The sequence below is a fragment of the Lucilia sericata genome, unplaced genomic scaffold (assembly GCF_015586225.1).
Source record: "Lucilia sericata isolate MDLA Ls3-8-SP2 unplaced genomic scaffold, ASM1558622v1 Contig002207F_arrow, whole genome shotgun sequence".
Taxonomy (NCBI): Eukaryota; Metazoa; Arthropoda; class Insecta; order Diptera; family Calliphoridae; genus Lucilia; species Lucilia sericata.
In genome coordinates, this window is record NW_023996038.1 from 3,221 (window position 1) to 30,784 (window position 27,564).

The window sequence follows — 27,564 nt, forward strand, 5'->3', positions numbered from 1 at the left end:
GTAGTTAGTTAGTTAGTTAGTTAGTTAGTTAGTTAGTTAGTTAGTTAGTTAGTTAGTTAGTTAGTTAGTTAGTTAGTTAGTTAGTTAGTTAGTTAGTTAGTTAGTTAGTTAGTTAGTTAGTTAGTTAGTTAGTTAGTTAGTAGTTAGTTAGTTAGTTAGTTAGTTAGTTAGTTAGTTAGTTAGTTAGTTAGTTAGTTAGTTAGTTAGTAGTTAGTTAGTTAGTTAGTTAGTTAGTTAGTTAGTTAGTTAGTTAGTTAGTTAGTTAGTTAGTTAGTTAGTTAGTTAGTAGTTAGTTAGTTAGTTAGTTAGTTAGTTAGTTAGTTAGTTAGTTAGTAGTTAGTTAGTTAGTTAGTTAGTTAGTTAGTTAGTTAGTTAGTTAGTTAGGTTAGTTAGTTAGTTAGTAGTTAGTTAGTTAGTTAGTTAGTTAGTTAGTTAGTTAGTTAGTAGTTAGTTAGTTAGTTAGTTAGTTAGTTAGTTAGTTAGTTAGTTAGTTAGTTAGTTAGTTAGTTAGTTAGTTAGTAGTTAGTTAGTTAGTTAGTTAGTAGTTAGTTAGTTAGTTAGTTAGTTAGTTAGTTAGTTAGTTAGTTAGTTAGTTAGTTAGTTAGTTAGTTAGTTAGTTAGTTAGTTAGTTAGTTAGTAGTTAGTTAGTTAGTTTAGTTAGTTAGTTAGTTAGTTAGTTAGTAGTTAGTTAGTTAGTAGTTAGTTAGTTAGTTAGTTAGTTAGTTAGTTAGTTAGTTAGTTAGTTAGTTAGTTAGTTAGTTAGTTAGTTAGTTAGTTAGTTAGTTAGTTAGTTAGTGTTAGTTAGTAGTAGTTAGTTAGTTAGTTAGTTAGTTAGTTAGTTAGTTAGTTAGTTAGTTAGTTAGTTAGTTAGTTAGTTAGTTAGTTAGTTAGTTAGTTAGTTAGTTAGTTAGTTAGTTAGTTAGTAGTTAGTTAGTTAGTAGTTAGTTAGTTAGTTAGTTAGTAGTTAGTTAGTTAGTTAGTAGTAGTTAGTTAGTTAGTAGTTAGTTAGTTAGTTAGTTAGTAGTTAGTTAGTTAGTTAGTTAGTTAGTAGTAGTTAGTTAGTAGTTAGTTAGTTAGTAAGTTAGTTAGTTAGTTAGTTAGTTCGTTCGTTCGTTATGACCTCTTCTCTCAAAATATTATAAAAAAACAATAATTTTATTTTTATATATAGTTTTATTGCAATTTATTTTTCCTATATTATAAATATGCATTTCATTAAAGTCTAATTTGTTTATTGTATTTTTTCTTTTTATTTTAATTATTTATTATAAGTTAGAAATTGTATGTATTTTTACAGGTCCTTTAATTTTGTTTAAATACAATTTTTAATATAATAAAACTTTTACATTTCCAATGGACAGAATTTTCTTTTCGATTTGTGGATTTTTTAATTTGTTCTCTTTCTTGTTATAATTAAATATAAAGATTTTTGGAATTGGTTAAATACATATTATTAGTTTTAAATATAAATTTCAACATACATACATAATAGTAATAATAAATTGTAAATATATTTTGTAACTTTTATTCGCTATTAATAACCAGGGTGTTGTTAGTCCTTAACTCGTTTCAAAAAATGTAGTTAATTATTATTGAGAAATTATACATTAATTATAATGTGATTGTTATTATTATAAGTGAAATCTTCTTATTCTCTTAAGTTCATTGAACTGTATTTTTAACGCATTTGAAATGAAGAGCTTAAAATTTAATAGCAAATTATAGAAAATAAAACATATACAAAATAAAAATAGTCTTTTAAAAAGCAGCTATGTTAATATTATTATGGAAAAAAAGAGCATATATAGAAACATAAAAAGCTTTAAATATACATGTATTATGTAAAAGAAGAAATATTTTCTGGACTATAGATTATAGGTTATTTTAGGTATTAAACTATGAATTCTAATTTTAAAAGGAGTCAAAATATTATTGTTTTTTTTTTATTATAAACATGTTTCAAACTCGAGTGTATATTAGCAGGAAATTTCAGTGGTTACACCTTTAATGCTCTCAGAGCTAAAGTGTACACAGCCGTATTTACACACTAAAGTCCAGACGTATGGAATGAAAAATTCTTCGGGTGCATCTTCTTCAACGTATTTGAATTTTAAATCGGGAAATTTCTTAAATGAAATAATAAACATTGAGAAAAATTGTATTAATATATTTTTTTTATTAACTCCTCATTTACATAATCGAACCCATAGGGCCTCATAAGGCTAACTAAATTAATTAATACTAAACTAAAAACTATTCCCTATTATTTAGTTAGTGGCATATCTATCTATCTATGTATCTATCTATCTATCTATCTATCTATCTATCTATCTATAGCTATCTATCTATCTATCTATCTATCTATCTATCTATCTATATATATCTATCTATCTATCTATCTATCTATCTATCTATCTATCTATCTATCTATCTACTCTATCTATCTATCTATCTATCTATCTATCTATCTATCTATCTATCTATCTATCTATCTATCTATCTATCTATCTATCTATCTATCTATCTATCTATCTATCTATCTATCTATCTATCTATCTATCTATCTAATCTATCTATCTATCTATCTATCTATCTATCTATCTATCTATCTATCTATCTATCTATATCTATCTATCTATCTATCTATCTATCTATCTATCTATCTATCTATCTATCTATCTAATCTATCTATCTATCTATCTATCTATCTATCTATCTATCTATCTATCTATCTATATATCTATCTATCTATCTATCTATCTATCTATCTATCTATCTATCTATCTATCTATCTATCTATCTATCTATCTATCTATCTATCTATCTATCTATCTATCTATCTATCTATCTATCTATCTATCTATCTATCTATCTATCTATCTATCTCTATCTATCTATCTATCTATCTATCTATATCTATCTATCTATCTATCTATCTATCTATCTATCTATCTATCTATCTATCTATCTATCTATCTATCTATCTATCTATCTATCTATCTATCTATCTATCTATCTATCTATCTATCTATCTATCATTTATCTATCTATATGTCTATCTATATATCTGTCTATCTATCTATATGTCTATCTATCTATCTATCTATCTATCTATCTATCTATCTATCTATCTATCTATCTATCTATCTATCTATCTATCTATCTATCTATCTATCTATCTATCTATCTATCTATCTATCTATCTATCTATATCTATCTATCTATCTATCTATCTATATCTATCTATCTATCTATCTATCTATATCTATCTATCTATCTATCTATCTATCTATCTATCTATCTATATCTATCTATCTATCTATCTATCTATCTATCTTATCTATCTATCTATCTATCTATCTATCTATCTATCTATCTATCTATCTATCTATCTATCTATCTATCTATCTATCTATCTATCTATCCCAATATTTACACTTACCCTTAAACGATCACTAGACCATTGACTAGCTCCCTTGGAAATGACCTCAAACACCTCATTAACACCCAGTTCACCGCGTTGTTCTTGCACGCGTTGTAAACGTGATGAAAAGAAACCCACCACCTAAAAAAAGATTTAAAAAAATAGATTAATTCTAATTGCTAAAACTATCCTCACACTACTTATACTTACCATATCAATATTTTGAATAATATCCTGAAAAGCATGATGCGATCGGAAGCCCTCAAAAACACTACGTTTATAGAGTAAAGTATAAACCAAATTGGGGCAATAGACCAGTTGATTCGAAAGGCAAGAATTTAGGATTTCCAAAACCATACGTAACACCTCTTCGAGTACGGTTAGATCTTGTAACATATCTTCCGGTGTGGTAGAGACATTAACAAATACTGCACTATTTACGGGCTCCTTAAGTTGGGCATCTAAACGTGTGTGTTTCTTGGCCAAAGTTTCGAATAAGGAAATCAAACGTTGAGCCACATATGGATGTAGATTACGAAATTGTCCCGACATATTGGCCAAAGCAGCCAAACAATTAGTGTGTAAATATTTATCACGCATTTTCAACATGTTATATTGTATAGTACGTATGACAACCAATATGAGTAGACCTCCCAAAGATATTTCCGAAATAGTACGTTCTGTGTACCAGGTAATGTTTTTAAGCATCTATAAAAGGAAAGAAGAAAACAAGAATTATATGTAGAGTAAAAAAGAATGTTTTGATGTAGTTATACTCACAATATTATGAACATTCTTATTAAAACTGTCGTCTTCGCTTAGTATCAATAAAACAATCAATGACATATAAATGTGATGTGAGGTGCTATCAGGGGCATGATACAATGTTTGTAAAATGGGTGTAACCAACTTTTCCAAATCCTGTTGAGCCATGACAAAACGATAAAATCTTTCATTACGATGCAGCAATAAATATAATAATAAAGTCGCTTGATCAATAGTGACAATGCGGCATAATGTTTCATAAACAGCTGAAAAATCAATATGAAATGTGGCTGTATCTTTATGGGCCACATCTTTAGAATCAGCACACGCAAACAGAGATGTGCGATATGAATTTTCTTTTGTAGTACAATGATTGGTCAGTATTAGTATCAAAAGAAGACTTTGATTGGCCAACGGATAGTGCGTACGAAATTGTTGTGATAGTTCGGAACCCACCGAATGAGTTGTATTTAAAACATCCTGTTGCTTGCGAAAGCTAAATATAGATAGTAGAGATTCTGCAATGCCAAAGACAAATGACCCGGCTGAAGAAGAACCAAACATAGTTTGAGGAACCTCGACTAAACGTGATACAAAATGTAATAAGGCAGACATTAAAACATTTGCATGTTGACATTTGTAGACAGTGCGGAAGATAATTGATTTCTCGGTTGGTTGTTGAGTAAAGAGGTGCACGGATAGAAGTGTGATTAGGGTATTGACAGCTTCCAAGTGTAAGTGATATGTGAATTCTCTGAAAGAGATACAGAAAATAAGTGATATTGTATGATTAGAGTAAGTAAAGAGGAGAATAGGTATATATTGATAATGGTTTATGTAAAAAACAAAATCTGTCCAGAACGGGATACAATTTTGACTAAACTATAGACTAGACAATAGACTAGATTATAAACAAGCCTATAGAGTAGACTTTAGAGCAGACTATAAACTATAGGCTATACTATAGACTATACACTAGACTATAGACTAGACTATAGACTAGACAATAGACTAGACTATAGACTGGACAATAGACTAAACTATAGACTAGACAATAGGCTATACTATAGACTAGACTGTAGACTAGACTATAAACAATAGTATAGACTACACTTGACTGTAGACTAAACTAAAGAATAGACTACAAACTAGACTCTAGACTAGACAATATATTAGACTACAACCTAGACTATACACTTAACTATAGACTAGACTACAGATTAGACTTCATACTATACTATAGACTAAATTTTAAAGTCAACTATAGACTAAAGATTATACTAAACTTTACAGAATTTATATTGAAAAAGAGCTACCATTACAAACTTACTTGACAGGAATCACCACAATTAAATTGAAAATAGCATCAATGAAAGTCTCAAACTTAGAACCATCCACTAAAACAGCCGCAGCTGCTGCGGCCGCCTTAATAGTAGCAGCCGCATCATCATGCTCTGTGGCTTCAACCGCTATGGCAGTACTTTCAGCAGGAGCGCCAGCTGCCAAAGCCTCTTCCTCTGCCTTTAATAACTCCTCATTCGGTATGGCTTCAAAATGTTGTAATAACTGAAATTCTGAACCAGTCTCTATGATATATTTCACCAGACTGCGTATAATGAATAAAGCATTAAAAGTCTGCCATATGTGCATATTACTTTCCTGATCGGACAAGGAAAGCAATTCGGATACTTTAGTTAAAAACACCGTAATTAGCGAACCAAAATTGCCAGTTTTTAAATTGTTACTAATAAACGACTGACATAGTGACTCAAGGCGTGAATCTAAATTTAATTGTTCCTGTGTATTTTCGGGTATGGTAATATTGTAGTTGAGCAACTTTTGCCAATAGTCCACATCCTCGTGTGAAATATGAGTTCGTCCCACAAATCTCTGTAACAATTCATTGCCGGCTAAATCGGCCTGCCTGCTTACATTAATGCCCATTCTGTAAGGTTTTTCTCTAGGAGTTTAAGACTTTTTTCCGTTTTTTTTTTTTGATTGGCTTCCCGTTTAGAGTCGTAGTCGTCGTCTTTTTTCCTTCGATATGAAAAGTTTGTTGTGGTTTTTTCTTTGTGAAGGTCTACTTTTCAACTTTTTCGTTTAATTATTTGAATTTTCTGTTTAGTTAATCCATAGATATTGTTTTTTATGAGTTTATTGTTTGTTTTAAAATCTATTTTTTTAGAATTTTTGTAGCCGTGTCGGCAAAAAATTAAATAAACTTATTTTTTCTTTTATTCTGATGTGGAATATGTAAAAAATCTGACAGAGCAAAACGTCATCATAGTTTTTGCTATTCTCTTTTCAATTGTTGTTCTTTACAAACAGCTGTTTGTTGAATGAAATGTTGCCAGATTAAAGATAAACATTACAGCGGTTGATTTGCGTATGTTAGAGAATTTACGTTAATTTTTGTGAAAATTTTAAAGAAAATTTTAAAATTCAATGTAATGCAACGTAAATTTATATATTTACAGAGCTTTATGTTAACTAAATTAATAGTTTAACATTTAAAACACATGTTTAAGGAAATAAAATGAAGTATAAGTACTTATAACCCCCAAAAAAGACATTCTTTGCAGATTTAAAAAAAAAAACAATATATAATTATTTTTTATTCATTTTTTATTTGATTTTGAAACAATATTTTGTAGACTTGTAAGTATTTGAAAATATATTATTATACTATTATAATTTAAAATTACTTTTTTAATTTAATTATTATTAAGAAAATAATATTTTAAACTTTTGAGAATTATATTGAAAAAACGGGAATTAACTATGCTATATATTTAAAAAGAAAAAATAAAAATTTTGTTGATTTTATGGTTTTCATTTAAAATCAAATTACTTTTATTAAAAGAAATTTTCATTATATCAAGTGCACAAAAACTTGTATAAAACAAAAAAATACAATATAATTGTGTCGTAATAAAAATATAATTTGTTTAATTGGATTAATAAATTTTGAATTTCAAAGCAAAATCTACTAACATCACATTTTGGTTTTGTTTTCTCTAAATAAATTTGCTAAATTGTTTGTAAAGACAACTAAATTTTGTTAAACTGAATAAAGTTAGCAAAGAAGAAAAGAATATCTAAGGGAAATAGAGAAAGAAATGTTAGTAAAAATCAAAAACAAAAGACCGCTTCTGCCCTGATCAGCTAAGAAGCTATATACATATTTGTTTCTTTTTAATTTGTGGTTTAATTTGTTTTTAGAAATGAGTAAAACATGCAGCCCTACTTAAATGTATAAGTTTAGATTACAAACTAAAATAATATTAAACAATATGAATGAATAAATGATTTTTCTAATAACTAAAATATAAAATCTTAGCTTTGCTGAGGTTTAAAGCCAAGTCTAATTGTTTTTGTTGGTTTTTTGTTTAAAAAATAATAAAGTATTGCTTATATAGTTGCAAAGAAAAAAAAAACTAAAATATTAATAAAAAATTGGAATCATCATTCCCTTCTCTAAGCCCTTTTCTGTTTCCTCTTTTGTACACAATACATTTACAATAAAATTTTACAAAAATCAACTTTATCTTCTGTCTTTTTTATAATGAAAGTTGATTTATCTGCATATTTTGTTAGTTTCTCATTTTAATATTATTTTGGCCATTATTACTGGTGAGCTTCGTTAGCTTCGTCGTCATAGTTTGGCTGGCTTAAAATCACACTTCTTTCCTGGTTGCTTTTTTTGTTGTTGTTGTTAAAATAATATTCTATAGTATTTTGTATTAAACGTTCATTGTGCTTTCTGGAGTCCTTAAATAGGGGTTGTTTTGATTTGTTGAGAACGTTTCCAATTTCCATTTCTTAATACACCACACTTTTATTACATTCCCGTTTAACGAATTATTGTTAAATTATATATATATTTATGAAAAAAATTGTAAAAATTAGAAAACGACTTAAAACGTTTTCATTCCATTTTATAATTTAAAATTTGCGGAATGGCACTCTGGATGATGAGCTACCACTGCTGGCTAACATTTGTTTAAGGCTGAATGAGGACAAAGCAATACCCAATAAAGCCAAACAGGTAGCTGAACGAGTAATGACACGATCAGGACTGGCAGTAGTTGTGAAACTGCTGCTAGTTGCTGTTTGAGCAGAGGGCTGTAAGAAGAAGAAGAAAAAGGAAAATAATTAAATTAATGATAAATTAAACAAATTATTTAATTTTTATAAAAAACTACTTTTGAAAGAAATGTAAATGATATGCTATACAATAGACTTGGCTGTAATCAAGACCAGCCTATAGAGTAGACTATAAACAAGACAAAAGAATAGACTATAGACTAGATTAATACTAGACTAGACTATAGACTAGATTATAGACTAGACTATAGACTAGACTATAGACTAGACTATAGACTAGACTATAGATTAGACTATCGACTAGACTATCGACTAGACCTAATAGACTAGACTATAGACTAGACTATAGACTAGACTATAGACTAGACTATAGACTAGACTATAAGACTAGACTATAGACTAAGACTATAGACTAGACTATAGACTAGACTATAGACCTAGACTATAGACTAGACTATAGACTAGACTATAGACTAGACTATAGACTAGACTATAGACTAGACTATAGACTAGACTATAGACTAGACTATAGACTAGACTATATAGACTAGACTATAGACTAGACTATAGACTAGACTATAGACTAGACTATAGACTAGACTATAGACTAGACTACAGACTAGACTATATAGACTATAGACTAGACTATAGACTAGACTATAGACTAGACTATAGACTAGACTATAGACTAGACTATAGACTAGACTATAGACTAGACTATAGACTAGACTATAGACTAGACTATACTAGACTATAGACTAGACTATAGACTAGACTATAGACTAGACTATAGACTAGACTATAGACTAGACTATAGAATAGACTATAGACTAGACTATAGACTAGACTATAGACTAGACTATAGACTAGACTATAGACTAGACTATAGACTAGACTATAGACTAGACTATAGACTAGACTATAGACTAGACTATAGACTAGACTATAGACTAGACTATAGACTAGACTATAGACTAGACTATAGACTAGACTATAGACTAGACTATAGACTAGACTATAGACTAGACTATAGACTAGACTATAGACTAGACTATAGACTAGACTATAGACTAGACTATAGACTAGACTATAGACTAGACTATAGACTAGACTATAGACTAGACTATAGACTAGACTATAGACTAGACTATAGACTAGACTATAGACTAGACTATAGACTAGACTATAGACTAGACTATAGACTAGACTATAGACTAGACTATAGACTAGACTATAGACTAGACTATAGACTAGACTATAGACTAGACTATAGACTAGACTATAGACTAGACTATAGACTAGACTATAGACTAGACTATAGACTAGACTATAGACTAGACTATAGACTAGACTATAGACTAGACTATAGACTTGACTATAGACTAGACTATAGACTAGACTATAGACTAGACTATAGACTAGACTATAGACTAGACTATAGACTAGACTATAGACTAGACTATAGACTAGACTATAGACTAGACTATAGACTAGACTATAGACTAGACTATAGACTAGACTATAGACTAGACTATAGACTAGACTATAGACTAGACTATAGACTAGACTATAGACTAGACTATAGACTAGACTATAGACTAGACTATAGACTAGACTATAGACCAGACTATAGACTAGACTATACTAGACTATAGACTAGACTAGACTATAGACAAGACTATAGACTAGACTATAGACTAGACTATAGACTAGACTATAGACAAGACTATAGACTAGACTATAGACTAGACTATAGACATAGACTAGACTATAGACTAGACTATAGACTAGACTATAGACTAGACTGACTAGACTATAGACTAGACTATAGACTAGACTATAGACTAGACTATAGACTAGACTATAGACTAGACTATAGACTAGACTATAGACTAGACTATAGACTAGACTATAGACTAGACTATAGACTAGACTATAGACTAGACTATAGACTAGACTATAGACTAGACTATAGACTAGACTATAGACTAGACTATAGACTAGACTATAGACTAGACTATAGACTAGACTATAGACTAGACTATAGACTAGACTATAGACTAGACTATAGACTAGACTATAGACTAACTATAGACTAGACTATAGACTAGACTATAGACTAGACCTATAGACTAGACTATAGACTAGACTATAGACTAGACTATAGACTAGACTATAGACTAGACTATAGACTAGACTATAGACTAGACTATAGACTAGACTATAGACTAGACTATAGACTAGACTATAGACTAGACTATAGACTAGACTATAGACTAGACTATAGACTAGACTATAGACTAGACTATAGACTAGACTATAGACTAGACTATAGACTAGACTATAGACTAGACTATAGACTAGACTATAGACTAGACTATAGACTAGACTATAAGACCCTACTATAGACTAGACTATAGACTAGACTATAGACTAGACTATAGACTAGACTATAGACTAGACTATAGAATAGACTATAGACTAGACTATTATAGACTGGATTATAGAATAGACTATAGACTGGATTATAGAATAGGCTATAGACTGGATTATAGACTAACTATACTCTAGTGTACAGTTTTTTGTCTAAAGACAAAACTATACAATAGTTACGACTATCAGGCAAATTATGAACAATATTTCCCCGGGAGTTTTATCCCTTTGGAATGCTTTATGTTGAGGAGAGGTAATAAATTCCCCGGGAGTTTATTATTCCGAATAGGCCAGTATATAGTATACCAGACTATGGTCAATACAAATCGAAAGTTAAGACAAGATATAAGGCTTTGTCCTTGTTCCAATATAAAGAATACTTAGAAGGAGGAATAATATTTTTAATTTACAAACATTTGCTGTAAAATATTTAATTTTCTAAATTTCTTAAGTAAATCCCTCGAAAATTCTTAATCTATAATAGAAATTGTCAAACAAACCTATGTAATATATTAAACAAAATCAAAAGCACTTAAAATTGTAAAAAAAACAGTAAAAAATTGTAAGCTAAAAATAAACAAGACAAAAATATAGTATAATTTAAAATATTTATTGGCTTGATGCCCACAACCAGACATTTAACCCACAACGAGTAAGTGTAAACAAATTAATTAAAAAACAAAAATAAAAAGCAAATTTCAAGTTCAAAAATTACAAAAAAAAAATTAAGTAAACATACTCTCGATTACTTAAAATAAAAATATTAAACAAAAAAAAAACAATACTAATTCTTAAGCAATAAATAAGAAATCGATATAAATGTATTTTACGAGAAATTATTATTTATTCATAAAATGTTGAATGAATGCACAATTTAAAAGGGTTAATAAACCAATTCAATGATAAGTTTCCTTATATATATATAAACTGAATATATACGATAAGATTAAACAAAATAAAAAAAATACTTGGCATTTAAATATATATATAGTTGTTGATAAAAAAAAACTACAACATTTCCAAATTTAAATTATAGTTGAGAAAATTCTATTTGTTTTTTTTTTAAGAAAACAGCTGCTATAGTTGAGATATTTCTAGTAAGATATCATAAAATATTTTAAAGAAATTTTGAACTATAAATTTTTGAAATTTATTAAAATCAAGCTAAATATAGTAGAAATATATAATAGGAAATGGTGTAGCAAATAAAATCTAAACAATTTATTACATTTCTAAATATGTATGTTAGTATAACAGAAATTTTTGCTTAATTAACAACAAATAGACAGAAATTACGTAAAGAAATACAATTTTGAAATGTTAGTTGATTGCAAGAGTATGAGTGTAACAACTAAACAAAAAATTTCCCTTAGCAACAATTGAAAATTTGTTAAACTAATAAAAAATAATAAATAAAACAAATAAGAAAACATGATATAAATAAGAAAAATGTTTATAGATATGTAGAAAACAAAAAAAGATATACATACAGTGAATCAACTAAGTTTTTTGCCTACCTTTTTTTTAAGAGAATTTTGTTTTTTGTTCATAAATAAAATTCAAAAAAAAAAAAAACAGGTAAAAAGTAAATTTATGTTTTCCAATTGAAAATAGAGATTATGTAGAATGGGAAAACCAAGAAAAAAATATTAAAATAAAAATTTTGGTGCATTTGTTGTTGCATTTTATTATTTTTCATCAGAATTTGCACGTCAATAAAGTATTTTGCATATTGAAATTTCCAGTTAATTTCGTTGGGGTTTTCAAATTATTTTTTAATTGCTTTTTGGAATTTATTGTTTTATTGTTAAAAGGACATCATATCCTTATTGTGTGAAACTGTGTAGTTATTTGCGTCAACAATGTTTAAAGGGAAATAATGAGGCAATTCCAATATAAAAAATTAGTTTAGATTTTTAGGACAAGTATAAATCAATGAAATTCAATTATGAGATGTTTAATCAATCATTAAAAAATATAAAATATAGAAATTGATGAAATAACACAAAGAATTATAAAAAAAACGCACTGAGTTGTCTTTCAAAATCTTTAACTGCCAAAGGAGAGCGAATTGTATCCAAGCAAAAACCACTGAAGTCCTAATTTTTCTTCTCCAAAGTCCATATACGAACTTAAAAGAACACTATGTTTAAATTTAGACCTCTAAACAGACCTTAGGTTGCTTGGAAACAATATAAAGTGAACTATCGTGTGGTACGGGAAAAATACTTAATTTAGATATTTACAAATAGAGGCGGTTCTCATCACCTAAGATCCACAAAAGCAATATTTTTCAGCTAATACATACACGTATATATAGTTAGAACCCAAATCAAGAATAACTATCCAAATCCAACTACGCCTACTGTATTTTATTCATAAAATAATGCATTCAAAATATGAGGTAGAATATCATGATTCTAGCATGTAATAGTTCTATAGTGGTATACGGTGATATCCCCATACTTAGAGTGGCTAGGATGGTACTTAGTGTTAGCTTTATTGAATAAGAATCAATATTATACAATTCTAAATGAAATTCACACAGTACTCCCCAAATAGATGGGGATTCCGTAATGTAGTTTTTGTTGATCAATACAAAATGACCAAAAACCCAGATTATTTTTGTTATAATCTATAGATTTATACCCCACTGAAATTTTTTTCTAGGTCCAAATCCATTGATTTCCTAATATATCATGTATCCAATTCAAAATTTCTTATTATTTTCGAAATTAAATCAAAGAAACGATAGATTTCATGTTTCAAGTCAAATATTGAAAAATTCTTATAGGTATATGGGATATTAAATCGGTTAAGAAATGTTCAAACTTATTCGTTGCACTACTAAAATATCTAAAAAATGTTATTCTAATACATAGGAGTAATAAAAATATTCAATTTTATAAAATAATGCAGCAATATTAAAAAAATGAACAAAAAATCTAAAAAAGCAAAATACTTTATTGACCTTAAAAATTAACAATACGTTCACATTTTATCAAAAATCTCGTTAATTAATATCACGATTTTACTTTTTATGGTAGAAAATTAAAATATAAGATATTCTTTAAAAAGTACAACAAAAAAATTGCTTTATTTTGCTAAAAATAATTGTTCAGATAAAGTTTTTTTCTTAAAATTTATAAAATTTTACATAGGCAAATTACTTAATTGATTCACTGTATATTTGCTTAAGCAATAGGTTATTAGTAACAGGTAGTTATTTCAATATCTATACAACATTATGAGGTTTCTCTCTACCTAATCGGGGGTTTGTTAAATCCAGAAAATTTTCTTTTTTACTTTTGAAAACACTTAATAGCAAGTACATCACGTTGTACTAATATATTTGTTATTTTGTTATACTCATACATATTTGATCATGTGCTTGGCGTACATATACGAGCTATTATTTAATTAAATTGTTTATCATTTTTATCAACTAAGGAAAAAAATGCATTTATTTGTGTATGTTGGTATGTACATACATACATATGTTTGCCTACGAAATGATAACAAATACTTTTGTTATACAATTCTAATTTTAAATCTCATAAAATACTAAATTCTTAACACAATTAAACACATTTCATCTACATACATTATATAGTTCATTAAAAATGTATAAAAAAAACACAAATTAAAAAAGTGCGTCTTTTCGAAATTCAAAAAATCTAAAAATAGTTTTTTTGTTTATATGAAAAAAAAACAAGTTGAATTGCCAGTATGCTTAACCGAATTTTAAACACACTTCAATACTTAAAGTTTATTCAGAAAAGCTTTTAATGAGAAAATCATTTTATAAATACTTTAAAAAAAAAATTCAAAAAAAGCTTTTTTTATTCAAATTTTTATGAAAATGCTGTTTATATTAAAAAAAAAATTAAAACTTTTTTATATAAAAGCTTAAAAAAAGCTTTTTATGAAAAACATATAACGCAAAAGCTTCCTATGAAAAACTTATATCGAAAAAAGCTTTCTATGAAAAACTGATGACGAAAAAGGCTTCTTATGAAAAGCTGCTTTACATAAAAAAGTTTATAACAAAAGCTTTTCATAAAAAAGCTGTTTTGGTAAAGCTAAGTAAGCTTTTTTATGGTTTCAAAATTATTTTTTTTTTAATTTAAAAAGTTTATATAGAAAGTTTTTAATGGAAAAATCATTTTAAAAATAGCCTTTCATAAAAAATTTCGAGAAAGCTTTTTTATTAATGTTTTTATGAAAAAGCTCTTTACAAAAAAGCTTTAAAATACTTTTATGCAAGACTTATTATGAAAAATTTATAACAAAAAAGGTTTTTATGAAAAGCTTATAACATAAAAAAGGTTAAAATAAAAACATTTCATAAGAAAGCTTTTTTGGTAAAGCTCTTTTTTATTAAGAAACTTCTTATGAAAGAATTCTTGCGAAAAGCTTTTATGAAAAAAGCTGTTCATAAAAAATATTTTAAAATCGTTTATGAAAAAAGCTTTTTATGTAAAACGTATTACAAAAAAGCTTTTCACAAAATCTTTTCATGACAAAAACTCTTGGTAACAATTGGCAAGTAAGCGCAATTTTAAATACATACTACCACATTAAACTAATTTTTGCTAAAATTTTTTTCACAAAAAGCTTTTATGAAAAAACGGCAGAAAAAACTTTAAAATGTTTTTATGAGAAAAGTTTTTTATAAAAATAGCTATTAAAGAAAAACTTATTATGAAAAAACTCTTTACAAAAAAGCTTTAAAATACTTTTATGCAAGACTTATTATGAAAAATTTATAACAAAAAAGGTTTTTATGAAAAGCTTATAACATAAAAAAGGTTATAACAAAAACATTTCATAAGAAAGCTTTTTTGGTAAAGCTCTTTTTTTATTAAGAAACTTCTTATGAAAGAATTCTTGTGAAAAGCTTTTATGAAAAAAGCTGTTCATAAAAAATATTTTAAAATCGTTTATGAAAAAAGCTTTTTATGTAAAACGTATTACAAAAAAAGCTTTATGAGAAAAAAATGTTTTTATGAGAAAAGTTTTTTATAAAAATAGCTATTAAAGAAAAACTTAATATGAAAAAGCTTTTCATTAAAAAAACATTTAAAACAAAAAAACTTTCATAAAAAAACCTCTGGGTAAAGCTCACTTGACGCGATTGGCAAATAAATTAGCGTAATTTTTAATATATAATTATTAACAAATTTTTTGTTAAAAGTTTCTGATTTCTATATCTGGCTACCTCAAGCAATCGATTATCGCTGAAATTACTTTTTCGATCTGAAAAGAACTATAGTAAGTATAAATCTAATATAAAAACGTAAATTAATATTGCGAAAATTATGAATGATTATTGATATTGCACCTTAATCTAAAACTCTTATCACCATGGGTGAAGGGTATTTAAACAGTAACTCACTCATACATAGAAAGAAATAATCCAATTTTTGGTGTATACTTATTAAAATTTCAAATTTTCAAAGTACAAAAAATATCTTTTAAATGACGTCAAATTAATATTGAACAGAAAAAAATATAGGTAAAATATTTGTGAATTTATTGTATCTTTAAATGCCAGACATATGTATATATCGAATATATAAACACTGATGCGTATTAATAATAACCAGAAGAAATAAACATATCGTTAGCAAAACCAAAAGAAGAACTAATTAAAAGTTTATTTCAATTATTATATACTTTGTCATGACTAATACTACAAAGATATTTTTAATAATTTTGCTAAAAATTTCTAAATTTCTGCTAACGATATTTACATTTATATTATCTTCTAGCATGAACTTTTTCGTTTAAATATAGAGCAAAGTTTATAGACATACGTTTAAAATAGTCATTCTTCTTTAATATATAAGATTTACTTAGTATTTATATATAAATATATTTATTTTATTTTATACATTTGTGTTTAATTAACCGCCAAGTTGTTTCATTATTTTATTTTTATTTTTAAATGTTTTATATAGTATATTTAAGATAGAAATTAATCGTTATGAGTGATAGAGGCGCATGGCGCACTTTATTTTAAATGACAATAAAGAGAATTAAAATGCGTAATTATCTACGTGTTATATATTTCATTCAATTAACCTTAGACATTTCTTTATAGTCTACACTACTACTAGACAAAGTGTTTATTTAAAAATAATAGCAATGACCACTATCGGTAAAAAGGTTTCAAAGATATTACTACATTCAAGATTCTCTTATAAGAGCTAAAATTGTATTTGTTAGAATGTATGCCATTGACTTCCAGCGGAATTTTATTTAAACACATGTATTTAATAAATCGATTAAATAAATCGCGTTAACAAAAATTTGCAAGAATCTAGAAAATATACAATTTTACGACCAGTGGGTTACACACGAAATGACAAAATCAATAAACAAAAAATGTTAATGTTTTTAATAAACATTTCATTGAAGGAATATTTAAGACTATAGACTAGACTAGACTATAGACTAGACTAGACTATAGACTAGACTATAGACTAGACTATAGACAGGACTATAGACTAGACTATAGACTAGACTATAGACTAGACTATAGACTAGACTATAGACTAGACTATAGACTAGACTAGAGACTAGACTATAGACTAGACTATAGACTAGACTATAGACTAGACTATAGACTAGACTATAGACTAGACTATAGACTAGACTATAGACTAGACTAGACTATAGACTAGACTATAGACTAGACTATAGACTAGACTATAGACTAGACTATAGACTACACTATAGACTAGCACTATAGACTACACTATAGACTAGACTATAGACTAGACTATAGACTAGACTATAGACTAGACTATAGACTAGACTATAGACTAGACTATAGACTAGACTATAGACTAGACTATAGACTAGACTATAGACTAGACTATAGACTAGACTATAGACTAGACTATAGACTAGACTATAGACTAGACTATAGACTAGACTATAGACTAGACTATAGACTAGACTATAGACTAGACTATAGACTAGACTATAGACTAGACTATAGACTAGACTATAGACTAGACTATAGACTAGACTATAGACTAGACTATAGACTAGACTATAGACTAGACTATAGACTAGACTATAGACTAGACTATAGACTAGACTATAGACTAGACTATAGACTAGACTATAGACTAGACTATAGACTAGACTATAGACTAGACTATAGACTAGACTATAGACTAGACTATAGACTAGACTATAGACTAGACTATAGACTAGACTAGACTAGACTATAGACTAGACTATAGACTAGACTATAGACTAGACTATAGACTAGACTATAGACTAGACTATAGACTAGACTATAGACTAGACTATAGACTAGACTATAGACTAGACTAGACTACTATAATTGGAACATATGAGCTAGTTTTTTCTAGCTAGAATTGGTGGATGGCGTTGTATAATTTAATTACTGGCCAAATAAATCTTAGTTTCGAATACTAAGTAACTTAAAGAAGACTATAGACTAGACTATAGACTAGACTCTAGACTAGACTCTAGACTAGACTATAGACTAGACTATAGACTAGACTATAGACTAGACTATAGACTAGACTATAGACTAGACTATAGACTAGACTATAGACTAGACTATAGACTAGACTAGACTATAGACTAGACTATAGACTAGACTATAGACTAGACTATAGACTAGACTATAGACTAGACTATAGACTAGACTATAGACTAGACTATAGACTGGACTATATACTAGACTATAGTCAAAACTATAGTCAAGACTATAATTATAGACTAGATTATAGTCAAGACTTTAGACTACTATAGACTAAAATCAAGACTATAGACTAGACTACAATCTAGACTATAGACTGAGCTATAGTCGAGACTATGGTCAAGATTATATATCAAACTATAGTCGAGACTATAATCAAAAGTATAGATTAGACTATAGTCGAGACTATAGTCAAGACTAAAGACTAGATTATAATCAAGACTTTAGTCAAGACTATAGTCTAGCCTATAGACCAAACTATTGTCAAGACTCTTATAGTCAATACTATATTTTTAATACAAAGCTATGAATAAGTTTTTCTTCATAATATTGGATTATCTAAAAAAAATTATACTAAAGAACACAACAACAATAATATTTCCTTATAAAAAACTTTCTGTTTATTTAATTAAATAATCAATAAAAAAAATAATACAAACTACTAGTTCTTATACTATTATCTTTAATTGTATTATTTACATTCAATTTTTATATTTACAATATAATTTTCTTATTACTAATTATTATTTTGTCTCTTCATACGATTCGCCGATAACATTTGCGAAATCTTTTCTAAACTATAGTCCATATCACCACTAAAGGAAGGCAAAGGTTTTTCTTCATTTTTAATTTCTTCTTTATTGGCAATTTTCTTCTTTTTTCTTATACTTTTAAAATTCTGTTTAGACATTTTCTCATCAACAATAGCTAATTTCTTGAGAATATCTCTTCCTTTCATAATATTAGCTTTTGGTATACTATTAACTGATAAAGTTGTGAGATTTTCTTCAGTAGATTTTTGAGCTACTGCTGGAGTGATTGATTTTAAGGAAATGTCTGAAGATTGGGGAGAATTTAAAGTTGTTAAAAGTTCTTGAGATTTGGGAGCTTGAGAAGAAGTTGAAGATAATTTGGATGCTGTGGTACTTGTTGTTTTATTTGAATGTGAAAGTTCTAGTGATTTTGGTTTTTCCAAAGAACATGAAGATAATTTTGATGTTACAGTTTTTGCACTGGAACTTGTTGATGGAATTTCTGTACATGTTACAGAAGTTGGTAGGTTTGAGTTTGAATATTTTAAAGATTTGGTTAATTGTGAAGGTTCATTAGAACTTACTGATGAAATTTCGGTAAGTTTTTTCGATGATGTAGGTAATATATTATATAAAGGTGATTCTATATCAATAGTTTCTATTGATTGTATATCAATTTTTGGTTTGTAATCTTTGCAACTTATAAATGATGATAATTGATTGCTATTTTCTTCAATAACAGAAGATTTTGTATCACCAACTAATGATATAAATATGGGTAAAGATTCTAAACTATTTTCAAATATTTTATCTTTAACGGCGCTTTGAATTTCCTTAGAGTTTTGTGGTAATGTTATAAATTCATTTTTTATAATTTCTATATTAGTTTTACTATCCAAAAATTCATTGCTATCTTGGGAAATTTCCGTTTTACAAAGATTTTCATTAAAATTATCCAAAAAACTTATATCGAAATGTGTTGTAACATTTTCACTACTATTAGGCATATCGTTGCGACTATCTTGTGCCGCCGTTTCATTATTATATTGTTGTATAAAATCGTCTAAAAATTTAAGACTTTGATCATTTTCTTCCTCATGTTCTTCATCCGTAGAGTACATTTCATCATTGTAGGGATACATACATTCATTACTTTCACATTTCAATAGAGTATCACCATTTAGATTAATTTTAAAATAACGCAAACGTTTCTCAATACCCAGTTGCTGCTGACAATCCAGACAAACATCACCGGCTTTTAAAGTTATTTCGGTATCCATATTTGTAAAATCTTTCGATCACAAGCTCGCATAAGTTCAGTCAAATCTGTATGATGAAAATGTGATTGTTTAATGAATGATTGGTATGAGTATAGTTTGAGGTAATATTTGCGTTCATGTAGCACACTTTAAAGCTGATGATGTTTGCCGGTTTGATGTTTTTTTGGTAAAAATTGTTTATGTATTTATAATTTTATAACATTAATGAAATTAAATCTTGAATAACCACTTAAAATGTGCTAACATGCACAACAAGATCTAACAGGATCTAAACATAATCAAAATTTTTAAATATATTCCTACAAATTGCAGCCTAAAGTCATGCCTTTCACAAAAATTTAATCTATTTTTTTTTATAATTGACGTTTCTCTCCGATAAGTTCTCTTAATTAATTTAGATAACTAAAAATTATTGGTATTTTTTCTAAAGTTCGAATAAAATATTTGTTAATCTATAATTGCAGCATGAAAGTAATACAAATCAAATGAATAAAAGACTAATTAACACGTGATAATGTCGTGCTGATAAGAAGAAAAACGTTAACTCGGCGCTGATGTATAAGAAGTGAGGCAAAATTATGTACATATTGTTATCTTAGAATATTAATACGTTTAATACCTACGTCATTTTAAAAGGTGCTATATTTGTTATTTAAATCTATCGAAGAATTGAAACAAGTATTCAACAACGCCTAAACATTCTTCGAATCAACATTGTTAATGTTTTTTGATAATTTCTTTAATTTTAGTTTGCGGTTCTGCGGTCATATTCTGAATCAGGCCTTTTTTAGTACAGAGGTACCCCATGATATTTTCACACTTCTAGACTAATAATAAGTAATTAGTCTATTGTCTTGTCTATAGTCTAGTCTATAGACTAGTATATAGTCTAATCTATAGTCTAGTCTATAGTCTAATCTATAGTCTAGTCTATATTCTTTCTATACTTTCTTTTAGTACAGTGGTACCCCATGATATTTTCACACTTCTAGACTAATAATAAGTTATTAGTCTATAGTCTTGTCTATAGTCTAGTCTATAGTCTAGTCTATAGTCTAGTCTATAGTCTAATCTATAGTCTAGTCTATAGTCTAATCTATAGTCTAGTCTATACTCTAATATATAGTCTAGCCTATAGTCAAGTCTATAGCCTAGTCCATAGTCTAGTATATAGTCTAGTATATAGTCTAGTTTATAGACTAGTTTATAGACTAGAAATATGATCGAAATTCCCAAAAAAAAAGTATGTAACAAAATTTGTCCAATATTTTTGGATATTTTGGATCTTGCACGTAATTATTTAAATTATTTCCAATCATAAATTCTTATTTTTTATTTCTTTGAAAATTAAATTCTCTGTACTAAAGCACAACAATAACACTTTCGATTCAATAATATTTTTACACAAAACATTTAGCAAAATTATCACACAAAATACACCAAGTGTCAATGACAACAAGTTTTGTTTTTGCAAAAAGTAAATTAAAAGTAAAACGTAAAAACAACAAACAGACGTTTCTTGGCAACTTACCTGTCCAAAAGTCAAACGCAAAGCATAACGGCCAACAGTAGAAGTTCTCATGTTTTACTTAATCCTTTATTTAAATATTCAGTGTGGATAAAAATCTAGAAATAATAAAAAATAAACAAACTATTAAATTCCAGCAAAAAATCTAAGCAAAAAACCCCCTCAAAACACACAAAAAAACTAGAAAAAACAAAACAAAAGCAGACAGACGTCACTGCAGCCACACTCTACAGCTGGAAATATACGGTAAAACGTGTTTTGTTTTTGTAGTTGTGACTTTCTTCCCATGGCAAAAGAAGAAAAAAACATTTCTGCAAAATGACATTTTAGCTTTTAGGAAAAGTTTCCTTAAATCGAATAATATATTATATACTTTAGAAAAAGGACCCAAAACCTTATCTCTATGTGGCATTTAACCCCCTTTAACAAAACCATTAACTTACATAACAGAGAATTTTATCGTAATTTCTAAAATCAAAATGTTCATGCAGTAGAAAATTTTCTTTGTTTTTCCAATGGAATTTTCGACTTACTTTATACAAGGTTTACTTGGTTCCGTATTTTTTTTGTTTATATCTTAGCGGCGTTTTTAATTATTATGAGCACACAATTATTTGTTGTATTTTATTAATAATGAATTTTTATTTTTTTTTTTTTTTCTTCAAATAAATATTGTACATCTACTCTTCGACAAATCACAAAAGGAACTCAATTATTCACAAAACTCAATTCACAAAACTCTCAGAAAATATACCATAAAAACTAAAACATTCACAATAATCTACTTTCCAATTAGAATATCGAGAACAGCTCTGTTTTTAAAACACATTGTGATTGTAATGGGAAAAATAGTACCCATTTAAGCAACTATGTTGAAAATGACAGCTCTTTTGCAACTGTGGCGACGGCCATCTTTCTTTCTTAAAATTTTGTGTCTGCACTAAAGACGTGTTTTAATACTTTTTAAGTGTTTTAACAGGTAAAAAATTATAAAAATTATTAATTAATATGTTTAATTAAACCAGAAATGTTGAAAACATAATCGCCTGTAATAAATTGGTGAAAAATGCTTTTTAAATTTAATGAAAATTCGAGCAACACGTGGAGTCTCATATTCTCATGCAGACGCACACTGAAGTGACAGTTCTCATTTCCACTTTGCTTATTGATAATATTATTTGGAGGTTATGTTGAAAGCATTTGAAAATTATTAAACGTAAAGAAAAATTTATAAACAATTTTGGTAATTTTTGTCTTATTTTTGTTTCACTCTTTTTATAGAAATCAAATATGTCTGGTACTACCGCCACTATCCGCACACGCAAGTTCATGACCAACCGTTTGCTTTGCAGAAAGCAAATGGTCTGCGATGTCATCCACCCCGGTTTGGCTTCCGTCAGCAAAACCGAAATCCGTGAGAAGCTCGCTGCCATGTACAAAGTTACCCCTGATGTGTGCTTTGTCTTCGGTTTCCGTACCGCTTTCGGTGGCGGCCGTTCCACTGGCTTTGCCTTGATCTACGATACCTTGGACTTTGCCAAGAAATTCGAACCCAAATACCGTTTGGTCCGTCATGGTCTTATGGAAATCAAGAAACAGACCCGCAAGCAACGCAAGGAACGTCGCAACAGAATGAAGAAGGTCCGTGGTACCGCCAAGTCCAAGATCGGTCAAGCCGCCAAGAAGTAAATGTTGTTTGCCTTTTATACATTATTAACAGCATCCAATTTCAAAAATATTTATGTTTTTGGAGTGATGCTCGAATCATTTCCAATGAAATGTTTACAAGTGGACACATGTTTTTTTGTATTTTAAGTAAAATAAATTGAAAAAAGTTCAAATTATTTTGAATGTAAACTCACAAAACAAAGTTTTCGTTGTAAATTTTATTTTTGAAGAACATTTTTTCAAATTTGGAAGTCTCTGTCTAATTTTTAAGGAAGATAATGCACCTTTTGTCTTTGTCTGAGAATTACACAAAATTTTTAGACTTCAAAATTAGAGTTTGTATAGAGAATATAAATTAGAACTTAATCGAATTATTAACTACATATTTCATAAAATTTACCACTACCAATCAAACCAATCCAAAACCTTTTTGCTGGGAATAGTTTTTTAAAATACTGAAACCATACATCTAATGAGAAAGCAATTATGTTTTCGAAAATTGTATTTTAAATTAAAAGTCGGATCCGATTTTTAAAAAATATTTAGGAAATTAAATTTTTAAGATAAATTTTATTAAAAAACTTGAATCTATAATTTTTTATTTTGAATACCCAATATCTAAAATGATGAGGATACCAATATTAATTTTGTAACACAGAAATATTGGTTCCTTATAAAATTCTTACAAGATTTAACTAAATTCGTGTATCTATTGAATGAACTTAAATCTGGCAAAAATAATAATAAAATAATTAGCCAGAAATATATTCATATAGGATTGGATAGGAGAGTGAAATTTTTCAAAATAAACTTACCTTAACCAGTAAAAAAGTTAGGATTCAAAATATAGTTTCTATATAAATTGAAATTTTTTATTAAAGTCGATTTTTCATTAAAACAAATTTTTCAGCAAAGTTTGGACTTATCATCGAAAAGTCGATATTTTGCTAAAAATTCGTTTTTTTTTAAACCGTAATATTGATTTTCTGCGGAATTATCTAAATTAACGGAAAAAATCGATTATCGTACTTAAAATTCTAATTATGGTTTTTATCGAAAATTATTTTTTTTTATCAGTATTTGAACTTTTCATCGAAAATTAGAATTTTTACTAAAAATTCATTTTATTATCGAATTTGTTTTTGCGAAAAATTAAATCAAATATTAAATTTTTGCGGAATTTTATATCGGAAGTTTTAATTTTTATCAAAACTTAGATTTTTTACCTAAAATTAGGTTTAAACTAAATTTTAATTTTTCATTGAATTTTTTTTTACCAATACATATCTTCAAAAAATTATTTTTTTCATTAAAAAACTCGATTTGTTCCAAAAATATAATGGATTTAAAAAATCTATTTTGTATCATAAACTTGATTTGTTCTGAAAATATTTTTATTGAAAATTAATTAAATAATGGTTTTTGTATTCTATTTGTATCATAAACTCGATTTTGTAAGTAAAATTCTAATTACACAGATTAACCCCCTCATTTTATAAAACGAAACTCTCGTTAACGTAAAAAATATGTATGAAGAATACTGGGAAATTTTTGAAAATTTGAATCTTTTCCATACAATTTTTTTGAACGTTTGTCGTTTCGTTTTATAAAATGAAGGGGTAAATTTTTTATTGAAAATTCGTTCGTTAAAATTTTTAAAATTTCGAATTCGATTAAAAATATTAACAAAATCTGCTAATAACACTTTTTAAATAGAAATTATAAAATTTTTGCCTCTGTTATTACGTATACCAATTAATTTCATTCAAAATAAACCACTTTCACTTTTAAGAGTTTCGTTTCAGAATTATTTTTACTGAAATTCGGTTATTAAGAACAGTTAGTAAAATTATATAATAAATACTAAAAATCGCTGTAAAATGTAAATTTATATATCTGGTAACTCTAACATGTGTTTTGACACTCTCTCTCGAACAAAAAACAGAGCACGTTGTTTTGTTATTATTTTCTTTTATTTACATTCATATTTTCTAGCAGAAAAGTCTAGGAATTTCTTAATATTTTAGCACAAAATGTTAAGAAAAGAAACGAATCCTTTTACCCAACTGGGTTTAAGACCTTGGTTAGCAAAACAGCTAACTAAATTGGGTAAATAATAAAGATAAAGAAGAAAAATGAGATACAAAATACAAATTTTTCTTTTTAGGTCTTAAACAGGCTACTCCTATCCAAGAAAACTGTATACCAGCTATATTAGAGGGTAAAGATTGTATAGGAGCTGCAAAAACTGGATCGGGTAAAACGTTTGCCTTTGCTTTGCCCATACTGGAAAAACTGAGTGAAGAACCTACCAGTCATTTTGCTTTGGTGTTAACTCCTACACATGAATTGGCCTATCAGGTAGGCGGTTGATTATAAACTAATTAAATGTTGTTTTAATGTCTATTAATATGTTTTTTTAGATCTCCGAGCAATTTTTAGTGGCTGGCCAGCCTATGGGTGTACGTGTTTGTGTAGTATCGGGTGGTACTGATCAAATCATAGAGGCACAAAAGTTAATGCAAAGACCTCATATTGTTGTGGCTATGCCGGGCCGTTTGGCAGATCATTTAACTGGCTGTGATACGTTTTCATTCGATAATCTGAAATTTTTAGTAGTGGATGAAGCTGATCGTATGTTAAATGGTGATTTTGATGAAAGTCTCAAAGTTATTGAAAGTTGCCTGCCTAAGGAAAGACAGAATCTATTCTTCTCCGCCACTATGAAGGATTTCATTAAAGAATCAAGTATATTTCCCATAGCAAAAGATGTAAGTGTTTGCTTATAATCAGGAAACGAAACAATTTTATTTATTTGCTTTACTCATTTAGTGTTTGGAATGGTCGGAAGAGTTTCAGACCGCCACTGTGGAAACCTTAGATCAACGTTATTTGCTATGTGCCGACTATGATCGTGATATGGTTTTAATCGAAGCTCTGCGCAAGTATCGAGAAGATGATGAAAATTCCAATGTTATGATTTTTACCAATACCAAAAAATACTGCCAGTTATTGTCCATGACTTTAAATAGCATTGGCATCGATAATGTATGTCTGCATGGATTCATGCGTCAAAAGGAAAGAGTTGCAGCTTTAAATCGTTTCAAATCGAAACATGTACGCACTTTAATTGCCACCGATGTGGCAGCCCGTGGCCTCGATATACCAAGTGTTCAATTAGTTATCAATCATCGTTTACCAAGGACGCCTAAGGAGTATATACATCGTGTAGGACGTACGGCTCGTGCTGGTCGCAAAGGTATGGCCATATCAATATTTCGTTTTCCTCGTGATCTAGAGCTATTGGGTGAAATTGAAGAGGCCATTAATACGAAATTAACGGAACATCCCATAGATCGTAAGTGATATATTTCATTTAAAACCATGTGATATTTATTTCTGGACTTCAATTTTAGAAAAAATGGTGGAACGCATTTTCATGCAAGTTAACGTTTCGAGACGTGAATCAGAAATACAATTGGATAATAATGACTTTGATGAGAGGGCACAAAACTACAGAAGAAAACAATGGATTATTGAGGGCAAGGATCCAGATGAAATGGAAAATCTGTAAGTATTTCTGAACTAATAACTATTTTTTTATTATCTTTCACTTACCCTTCGTTACGTCCTACAGTTACCGTAAAAAACAAAAAGATAAATTACGAGAAATTAAACGTCAACGTAAAGAACGTCTTCAGGAACTACAAAACAAAGAACCTTCTACTCTCATACAAGATGAACGCTTTAAATCGGTAGATACCCAACGTTTCGAAAAGAAAAAGAAACCTAAGAAAAACCCTGCAGATGCTTCCACATCCGATCAAACTAAACCCTCAAACTTGGCACAAAAGAAAAAGAAAATTGATAAACGTTTCCAACAAACTGCTTTACCAAATAAAAAAACTAAAAAACTTTTAATAACTAAAAAAGCTGGAGCGAAAAAAACATGATAACTGTAACCATAGAAAAGGTATATTTATTATTCTATGACTGTAACTATATATTTTTAATATTTTTATTATGTAATTTTAAACTTAAAATAAACTTATAGTTAGATAAAAATAACGGATTTTTGG

General features: G+C 27.9%; 4 protein-coding genes across 4 annotated transcripts; 2 read left to right on the top strand and 2 right to left on the bottom strand.

Moving 5' to 3' along the window:
- Positions 1-1,167: 1,167 nt before the first annotated feature.
- LOC119613603 (dymeclin) lies at positions 1,168-6,462 on the bottom strand. The gene is made up of 5 exons (XM_037969632.1): positions 5,520-6,462; positions 4,205-4,943; positions 3,635-4,132; positions 3,443-3,565; positions 1,168-2,126 (listed from the first exon to the last, which is right to left on the bottom strand). Exons 1-5 carry the CDS (start codon positions 6,131-6,133, stop codon positions 1,977-1,979), a joined length of 2,124 nt encoding a protein of 707 aa, XP_037825560.1. The 5' UTR covers positions 6,134-6,462; the 3' UTR covers positions 1,168-1,976.
- A 12,392-nt stretch (positions 6,463-18,854) lies between these two features.
- LOC119613591 lies at positions 18,855-22,537 on the bottom strand. The gene is made up of 3 exons (XM_037969616.1): positions 22,351-22,537; positions 21,821-21,915; positions 18,855-20,335 (listed from the first exon to the last, which is right to left on the bottom strand). The coding sequence occupies exon 3, from the start codon at positions 20,287-20,289 to the stop codon at positions 18,994-18,996; it is 1,296 nt and encodes a 431-aa protein (XP_037825544.1). The 5' UTR covers positions 20,290-20,335; positions 21,821-21,915; positions 22,351-22,537; the 3' UTR covers positions 18,855-18,993.
- Positions 22,538-22,674: 137 nt separating this feature from the next.
- Positions 22,675-23,687, top strand: LOC119613592 (40S ribosomal protein S24). Its single transcript, XM_037969617.1, has 2 exons — positions 22,675-22,796; positions 23,099-23,687. Exon 2 carries the CDS (start codon positions 23,108-23,110, stop codon positions 23,504-23,506), a length of 399 nt encoding a protein of 132 aa, XP_037825545.1. The 5' UTR covers positions 22,675-22,796; positions 23,099-23,107; the 3' UTR covers positions 23,507-23,687.
- Positions 23,688-25,407: 1,720 nt separating this feature from the next.
- On the top strand, positions 25,408-27,553 carry LOC119613599 (probable ATP-dependent RNA helicase Dbp45A). Its single transcript, XM_037969626.1, has 6 exons — positions 25,408-25,594; positions 25,653-25,846; positions 25,909-26,256; positions 26,318-26,843; positions 26,902-27,055; positions 27,123-27,553. Exons 1-6 carry the CDS (start codon positions 25,519-25,521, stop codon positions 27,436-27,438), a joined length of 1,614 nt encoding a protein of 537 aa, XP_037825554.1. The 5' UTR covers positions 25,408-25,518; the 3' UTR covers positions 27,439-27,553.
- The last annotated feature ends 11 nt before the right edge of the window (positions 27,554-27,564 follow it).